Source organism: Nannospalax galili, unplaced genomic scaffold (assembly GCF_000622305.1).
Source record: "Nannospalax galili isolate Female #2095 unplaced genomic scaffold, S.galili_v1.0 scaffold2789, whole genome shotgun sequence".
NCBI lineage: Eukaryota > Metazoa > Chordata > Mammalia > Rodentia > Spalacidae > Nannospalax > Nannospalax galili.
The window spans coordinates 23,182-32,943 of record NW_008359180.1 but is presented as its reverse complement, the minus strand read 5'-3'; the positions used below and the strand labels follow the sequence as shown (position 1 = coordinate 32,943).

General features: G+C 42.9%; 1 protein-coding gene across 1 annotated transcript in view; it reads left to right on the top strand.

The window, feature by feature from the left end:
- The first annotated feature begins 1,297 nt into the window (after positions 1–1,297).
- The window catches only part of LOC103725537 (olfactory receptor 8H1-like), a 10,326-nt gene continuing 1,861 nt past the window's right edge, over positions 1,298–9,762 (top strand). Inside the window, exon 1 of the mRNA XM_008822831.1 lies at positions 1,298–1,573. Coding sequence (XP_008821053.1) covers positions 1,298–1,573 — 276 coding nt within the window. The remainder of the gene's footprint in view (positions 1,574–9,762) is intronic.

Below are 9,762 nucleotides of genomic sequence, written 5' to 3'. Positions count from 1 at the left end.
AGATCTGATAGCTGAACTACAGAAGGGACCATAGATGGCTGACAAGAGGGTGACAACCACGGTGCCCCTTCTTCTGCTGGCTATCGGCTAAATAAAGGCCAAGGACCTTTGGGCCCTGGTCCCTTCCCTGCCTATACTTTTACCCTTATCCCTTTCTTCCCCTACCTACCCTACCTTATATTCGACTAATTATACACTTGGCCTTCCCACCATGGACCCTGTTCCTTCTTGGGAACGAATCAATGGCTCATGGCCCCTAAAAGACTCACTGTGCTTCACCACTAATAATGCTTCCTCCTGTGTCAGGCAGTTTAACTTAACTGTTATGGATTATGATGGTGATGCCTCCTCAGGTAACTTCCTTGGACTAAGAGGCCTTTCGCCCCTCTTCAACCTGTCTGATAAGGCTGCAGTCTTGGCCATATTGGGCCCCCAGGGGAGTGGCACAGCTGGCTCCCCTCCTTCTCCGTTGTGTCCTACTGTCCTGTGACTAATGATCCCCAATTTCCCATGCACACGCTCCCTTGTACCCTTCCTCCTCACTCCCTATGCCTTGGCTAAGGTGCCACCCCAAACAAGCTGCCGCTCCCTTCTGCCACTTCAGCTGTTCCCCCCACCCCCACCCCCGATCACCCTCTGGTGTCCTGGAGGCTGCTGGCCACAACCAACCCCTGTGGCATGAGGATCTCTCCCACTTGCCATGAATCATTCCTTGGTAATTGGGACTTCTGTGGCCCGTTCACTTGCCTGGACATAAGGCCATTGCTAGCCCAATAGGGCCTTAAGCTCACTAATGGCACTTATGTCAATGGGTGCAACCTAAGCCTCTTCAATACAACTATTTCTAAATCCACGCTCTGGCCTCCCACACCCATATGCGTGCGGCCTCCATTTTCCTTGTTATTGGCCAATGTTACTACCAACCCACGGGATCAACTCAACTGCTCTGATGTCAGCACCACCTGTGTCCTGGCAGCTACCTGGAACTATCCAGCACACATAGTCCTCTTCATGCGTGAGCCCAGAGCCCTTTGGGTCCCAGTCACTAATGCCACGCATTTCCATGCTGTGACTTATAGAGTGGACAACCATGATGCAAGCCCCTCGGGTAAAGCAGGACTTTGGGATCATGGCTGCAATCATCTCTACTATCATCCTTGCATCAGGGGTCCACCATGGTGGCGGTAGCCATAACACAATCACCCACTACTGTGGAGATACTCAATGACCTAGTGTCCAAGACTTCCTCTGCCTTCACACTCAGTCCCTTATCAATCAGCATCTCCATCAGGCGGTTATGGTTCTTCAACAGCAAATTGACCTCCTAAGTGAAGAGGTGGTGCTTACCAAGGCTATAGCTCTGCTAGCCTGTGACCCCCAATATAAGTCACTCTGCCTTACCCCCTATAGGGTCCACAATCTCTCTGAATCACGCCTACAGCTCTCTAAGTATATTTATGGTCACTGGAATCAACAGCTTCTTAATTACTCCACATTCCTGACCAATCAAATTATTACCTTAAATTACACTCGAGCCCTGGTGCTTTCGATGGACTCCTCCTTCTTCAGCAAGGTATGGGAGCACATTAAGGGATTCCTGGACACAACTTGGTTACTTGCTTATGGAAGCGTATTTCTAATGCTTGTGCTAGCTTTTGTTCTCCTCAGATGTCTCTGCTCAGTCATCAAAAAACAACGACAGATGAAGAAAGTCTTTGTCCAGCTGCCCTGGCCACTCAGTCACCCTCAGGCCCTTCCCCTGGACAAGTCCAGGTCTGGATGTTGAAATTGGCCCTAGAGCCCGGGCTGTTTTGCCCTCTTAAAGGGATAGACCCCTATTGATCATATGTGACTATTCCCAATGACGGGTAACACCCTCTCAGGCTGATGACCTAAGACAGGGACCATGAGGGCAATCATGGATACCCGAGGATGGGCAACTTCAGACCCTGAGGGGAGGTGACCTAAGACAGGAGAGTCACAATAAAAGGAGATAGGGGGCGGTAACCCCCATCCCCGGGGCTATCTCTAAGGAGCCACGAGCTAAGAAAAAGAAAATGAAACAGGGGGAGATGTAGAAATAAATAAATAAATAAATAAATAAATAAATAAATAAATAAATAAAACAGGGGGAGATGTAGGGGCCTGAGGCAGGAGGCAGGAGGTGAGAAAGCACAACATTCAGAGGAAGCAGCTGGGGTGCAGCCAGACTAGCTCCAGAAGACTGTTGGTGGGTCCCCACCTTCTCCTGTATCTCATCTCCGACACCTGGACCTGCTATGAGAAAGAGAAACCACACCCTGTTGGGGGTAGGAGGTTCCCGCTCTTGCTCCCACCATGTGGGCAGAGGGAAATAGGAAATGGAAACTTAACTGATGGAGGAAACAGAAATCTAAAATGCTAAATTAGGCTTTATGGCTGAAACCAATCATGTCTTGGGGGAGGACAGGGGCGGAACACCTAATGCTGACAAATGTATATAAACACCTGCCTGCTGCTTAATAAACGAGCTCCTGCTTGACAAGACTCCCTGCCTCCTTGGTGGTTCCTCTGGAACAGAGGTTTGGGATGGCAGCGCACTCCCCCTCCTCGGCCCCCATCGTGCTGCGGGCAGGGAAGGGTCCTCGCAAACGTTTTCTTAATTATCTAAGCTGGCCTTGGGTGTATGATCTTCAGATTCAACTTTATAGTCAGTTGAATTATAGGCCTTCACCAACAGACATAACACTCATTTGTTTTTAAAGTAAAAGGTGCTAGAAAGAAGTTATCAACCATCTTCTACAGCTGAAGACAATGTATACTACAACACTGACCTGCCAGGTGAGATATAATCAGAGGTGCAACAGTGGCATGACTGTTATAAACAGCCCCTCTCTGATTTGATTTGTGTGTTGCTCCACTGAACAGAAATCATGACTGGTTCTATAAATTTTATAATCTACTCATGCCTGGAAGAGTCATAGGCCCTAGAGATAATCTACTACTGCTGTTTTGTCAATTCAACATTTGTCTAACTGCCTTCTGAATACTTAGGCTTATATCCATGCAATAGTGCTACTGTCAGCCTTGATCAGAGAAGCTTGGTCTTACAGTGGCAGTGGTTAATGCAGAGAATCATAACTGATCATAGTCCTGAGAATAAATGAATGTTACTGTTCAACCCTATATGGAAGATCTATATCAGCTACTCAAAGACTCAGGGAAATAACCTGCCAGAGGTTGTAGAAGGAATGGAAGAGTCAAAGTATGGGGACAAGTATGGTGAACTGAGGCCTTCTGGAAATGAAGACCTTGAACTCACAGAAGCTCTGGTTACCTGTACAAAACTTGAATAGATTGACCTTATTAATAGTCTCTCCTGGATTGGGAAGGAGCTCCTGAAGCCTGACCTCATTTCGCCCAGCTACGAGAGGTTAATAATTAATAGAGGAAAAGGTGTCATATTCCTCAGTGATAGAGTCACTGTGATGTTGCCCTTGCTCAAGCAAATAACACCCATCCTTACTCATGCAAGTAACACTGTTAAAATCCATAAGTCAAAACAAAAACTGCATCATTACTGATAAATTTTATTATTTATATGCAGATAGAGAGAGCTCATAGACAGAAAGATAATATGTAGTTTGAATAGCAAAAGAACACTAAGAATCATAATGTTGCAGCCCAGACCTGCTCTAGAAGAGAGGCTATCATTTTTCCAGGAGTTAAGCACTCTTAAAGAGAGGCCTCCTGCTCTACTGAACAAGGGAATGAGTATCCTTAGATAAGATCCCACCCAGCTAATCTTTTAAAGTGTGAAAGAATAGTGTCTAAGGGCTTTTCTGTTATTAAAAAAAAAGGTGCTGATAGGGCTGGATAGTTGGCTCAGTGGTTACAAACACTGGCTGCTTTTGCAGAGGACCCAGGTTCGATTCCCAGCACCTATGTGGTAGATAATAACCATCCTAACTCCAGTTCCAGGGGATCCAACACCCTCTTCTGACCTCCAAGGGCATTGCATGACACAGGTGCACTTACACACATGCAGGCAATAAACTCGTACACATAAAATAAAAATAATAAATAAAAAATATTTTTAAAAGCTGCTGATAATAGTAGCAGGCAGCTCTAATCAAGGAGAAAATGAGGATTCCTTAACTGTGAAGGAAGGAAGGAAGGGAGGGAGGGAGGGAGGGAGGGAGGAAGGAAGGAGAGTTATATAAGGGTAGAGAGAGGTGAAATAAGTAATTCTGATGTAGTATAAAAAACCAGAGGGAAATGTATTCATTCAAAAGTCTACTAAAATACACACACACACACACACACACATACACACACACACACACTGTGTGTGTGTGTGTGTATGTGTGTGTGTTTCTATAGCTGAAGGCTATATAAGAAGAAACACAGAGCCAGAGAGGAGACATATCCCTTCAAGTTGCTGATCATGGTCAAAGAAACTCCCAAAGTAACAGAAGCTATTGCCTCAGTCCTTGATTGTTTCCCAAAACTTGAAGGTAAGACCCTATTGCTGAAGATAGAACATACTTCAGTTACAAGACTTGGAACAATTGAGCTGGAACTGACCCAAAATTCTCCTCCCTAAGCACCAGCTCTCATAGTATCAGAGGATACTATGCAAGCTGCCAAGGTAAACCACTAAATGCTCCAACCAAGCTGTAAAGGCTAATAACCACAAAAATGACCAGCACAACAAAGTTTATTGATCAGTAGTGACACTTTTATTTTGGGAGTAGTCAACACCTATCTAATTGGAATTAAAACCAACTCAATATGAGGGAACTCCTGTGTAGTACTAGAAACATAGTCAAATAGACATGGTTGGAGAGGTCATAGATTCTAGAGAAAACCCTGCCTCTGTCACATTCCTAGATAAATGTAATTCTCACTGTATGCTAAATCTGTATCCTTACATTTACAAACAAATATACCTCTCATTACTCATCAAAAAATCTTTTTATAACAGATGGAGATTAATACAGAGTTCCATAAATAAAGAAAGAGAATAAGTGTCTATGAGGTGCTCAACGCTAAGTATAATATCTACAATGCACCCTCCACATTTTGGTTCAGGACACATAGTGGAACAGAGGCCAGAGAGAATATTAATTCATCTCTCAGCTGTCACCAGTGAAGCTTCTTCATGTAACACATGTTGATTAATGCAGAAAGCCACATCTGGCAAAAATGTGCAGAAGAAGAGGCTGCAGAGTGTGTTTCTGGATAGGACTCTGATATTAAACTTCTGTCACCCATGGCTTAGGGACCATTTCAGAAAAGGGGAGCAAAGACTGTACAGGCCAGGTGGTGGATGACCACAAGGAAACAGTTTTCCAAGCGGATGTGAACCTGCACATATGAACTTACAGCAATGGTGACAGCTTGCAGATCCATGCAAACTCAAACCAGACAAAAACCTAGCATAGAAGCAGGAAAATGGGTAAGAAGACTCAACATTAGCCGAGGAACTACTGACAACTAACCACTGGTATGTGAGGGAAAGTTGATATTCTTTAGAAGAGATTAGGCTGACCAGAATCTATTCAATGACTCACACCAATAGACATTTTGGGACACAAACTTTACTTGATAGTCCTTAACCTATATGACAGAATGCATGAAAACTAGCCAGTGGCGGGAGGAGACCTATAGGGTGTACAGGTACAGGAAGTGGTCTAAATATGGTCAAGATTTATTGTATGAAATGCACAAAAATTCAATACTCTTTTTTTAAAGCTGCTGGTAAAATGGGTGCAGGGGGGCAAGTACCATTCCAAGCTGGCAGCCTAACTTGATAGTGTTGTAGTGGCACTGGGTTTAGAAACGTGAAAGTTACAAATGTGAAGTTGTTGTTGATTCCTTTTCCACTGTTTTAGAGAGTCTCTTAGCACAGGCAGCATACGGCAGGCAAGTCCCTTGGGAAAAAATGTTATGATTGACCAAAAGGCCCTGGGTCGCCATAGTGCAAAGATGAAGCCTAAGTTGGAGTAGGGACTCTCGGGATGTTGGAGATCCCAGAGCTGTGAAACATCTGCAGAAGTGTCCTGTATACAGTAGGTGATACCAGCCCAAGGGGAATGCATACTCTATGCCATGCTATGTTGGAATTATGTCATTTGCTTTTGGAATTTATATAGTATTATAAAGAGAGTCTCAAAAGAGACTGGAATTTTGCACAGTGTGGAGATTATTGAAGACTATGGAGACTTTAAAAGTTGGGCTCAACGCATTTTACTTTACGATATGGTCCTAAGTCCATGGGGGCAGAGAATGGAATGTGATGGCTTAATTGAGAAATAGCCCTCATAGGCTCCAAGTGTTTGAAAATTGCCTCAAGTTCATGGCTGTATTAATTACTTTTTTATTCCTGTGGTAAAATACAATGACCAGGGCAACTTAGTCCATGATGAGTTTATTTGGCATATAGTTCCATAGAGATAAGAATTCATCAACGTGAAGGAGGCATGGTGGCAGAGGCAGCCTGGGCAGAAAGCTCATCCCTCACATCTTCAAGCAAGAACAGGAAGCAGAGAGTAAGAGAGAAACTGGAAGTGGGACAAGGCTATGACCTCTCAATACTGACCCCAGTGACATATTTCCTCCAGCAAGACCATACCACCTAGGGATTTCATGACTTCTCATAGCAGCATCACCAACTCAGGACACCTATTCAAATACATCGAGCATTTGAGGGGTATTTAATACTCAAACCACGACAGTGCCAGTGCTCACATTGGTTTAGGGATTTCAGCCTTGTTAGAAGAAGCACATCTCTGTGGGCAGGCTTTGAGAATTTATAGACGTGGCCCACCTCCTGTGCATCTCACTGTTTCCTGTGCATGCTGGAGTTTGTTACTCCTAAGCTTTCTCCTCTGGTCATGGCTAATGTCATGTTTCTCTGCCATGGTGTGCATGATGGATTATTTTTTCAAAAATTTGTTATTTACTTTCTGTGATTTTCATACAATATTATTTGATGATATTTAGATCCTGTCACCCACCCTCCCCTCCCCTCACTGCCCTCCCATGCCCCAGCAAATTCAGTGTACTCCACTATATATACACTATGGCCTATAGAGTCTGATTTCTGTTCACATGTCTCTCAGCACTGGTCCATCCAATGGAGCCTAGTCAACATAGCAAGAGTTCTATCCCTGTAAGAGACAGTTTCTCCCTTTCTCCAGTAGCCATCAGTTGTCAAAAGTTCCTTGGGGTAGGTTGGAATTTCTTGCTCCTCCAAGTCTATGCTGAGATTTTTGTCTGGCTCGAATTTGCATAGGATTTGTGCATGTGGTCACCATTGCTGTGAGTTCATATGTGTAATTTATCTGCTGTCTGGAAAACTGTTTCCTTGTGAACATGAACTACTTTTGGCTCTTAAAATTTTCTGCCCCATCTTCTGCAATGATTCCAGAGCCTTGGGAAGCAGAATTTTGAAAGAGATGTCCAGGAATGAGCACTCTCTAGTCTCATACTCTCTATGTATTGGCCAGTTGTCAGATTCTGTGTTCATCGCCATCTGCTGCATAAGGAAATCTCTGTGGTAAAAACTGAAAGATGCATTCACCTTTTGTGTAGAGGTTCCATTGAAAATGTGTTATGTAAGGCTAAGCATCTCAGAGACAATTATTCTCTGAGTTTCACCAGTTGTATAACTCTGTATCAGTCTCCATTTGTTGAAAAAGTTTCTTTGATGCATAGTGAAAGGCACACTTGTCTGTAAATATTAGAATGCATATTTAGAATACACCAAAAAAATACGTTTGTCTATGGATGTTGCAACTGTAGGTTATTCTTTAGGATTTATGACCTCTCCAGCCATGTGTATTCAGCTGTGTTTATAGTATCACATATAAGTTCCTTCCCAATTGAGTGGGCCTTAATTCCAACTAGTTGTTGATTACCCCCAAGTTAAAAGTGCCACCACTGCAACAATAGAGATAGTTTGCTGAACCAATCATTGTGGTGGTTATTATGTTTTACAGATGAGTAGGATCATTGATTAGTATTCTCTCTCCGCAGCTTACATAGTATCCTTTGTTAGCATGAGTTAGTTTTCAGAGGGAAACTTCCAGGTCAGCTCGATTGCTCCAATTTTTGTTTGAAGTATGTCTTATTTTCAGCAGTAAGGTCTTGTCTTCAAGTTCTGGGAGGCAATCAAGGACTGTTGCAATAGCCTGTGTTATTTTGGAAGTCTCTTGGACTACCCTGAGCAACTCCAAGGGAAGTGTCTAATGTCTGGCCCTGTGTTTGTTATATATTCTTAAACTATATATATATATATATATATATATATATGCACTAGTACATATATCTTTTTTAAGTAGGATTTCGAATTGATATATTTCCTTCTGATTTTTTATAACATCTCTACTCCATCCCCAAGTAAGGTATCATGCATGCTACAATAAGAGGAAAGTAATCAATAATCATCCCAGCTCTGAACCCTACAACTGGCCTAGCAAGATCTGCATATTGCTGCAATAATGGCATGATTATCATGTGAGTCACTAACCGCTCTCTAATTGGATTTATGGGCTACTTCACAAAATGTGGCCCTTAATGGACACTAATATCAGGTCTAGGTACCTGCGGCTGGAAAGGTCATTTGCAATAGGAAAGAACCTACTACTGTTATTGTACTCAGTGGACATAGTATTAAATCAGACTCCTGATGACTTAGTGTTATACCCATTGATTATTATATCTCTTAGCTCTCACAAGAGAAGCTTTCCTTTGTAGGAGATGGTGATTAACGGGGAGATACACAACTGGTCAATGTGCAAGAGACTGAAGAATGCTCAGCCTTGAATAGCACATCTATATCAAACTTCGGCCTCAGGGATTATTGCAGAAGAGAGGTTGGAAAGCTTATAAGAGCCACTGGTGGAGGATGACCATAAGGAATCAGTGCTTTCCAGACATATGGGCAATTACTCAAATGTACTCACAATAACTGTATAACATGAACAAAACATACACAATTTTAGGCCAGACAAATTCCCAGAATAGAAGTGCCACAATGTATAAGAAAACCCATCCCCAGCTTAGGAACTATTGGCAACTGATAGCTGCTTTGAGAGGGAGAGTCAATTTTAATTAAAAGTGTGTTGGTAGACAAGTTAACCCAGCTCTGGGACATATACCCAAACTGAAGGGTATTTGGGCACACAAGTGTGTGTGTGTGTGTGTGTGTGTGTGTGTGTGTGTGTGTGTGATCAAAAAGGAACAGTTGGTGGTCATCCTGTTTAAATTGGGGTTCCTGGGAAAAGAAAAACCTTTGCCCAATTAGTCCTTGATCTTTGGTCCCTGAAAGCATGCCAAATAGTCTTATTTTGAAATTGGCCCCTTAGGATGACCACATATGGGATGATGCTCACCGCCCTTTCAGTAGGTATCCTGGACTTATTAGGCAGAGAAGTAAGCCCTACACTCTCCTGGTTATATTCACAGTGGTTCCTGGGATTCATTTGGGCCATAGCTACCTGTGAAACTTTGTACTTGGACAAGATCTGAATCAAACTTTAGGCTGGTTTGCATAACCTAAAAGAAATGAATGCATGTTTTGGGAAGACTCTCAAGGAAAATAAATACTACTGTACAGACAGATTCAGAACCTTTTATCAACTTAATATTTCATTTGTGAGATTAATTGGAAGTTGTCAAATTTTAAGGCATATGAGATTTAAAGACAATTTGTGACTGCTGGCTCCCATCACTTTGGCTCATGGTGAGTATTCTTAAAATTAGAAGATTGCAAAA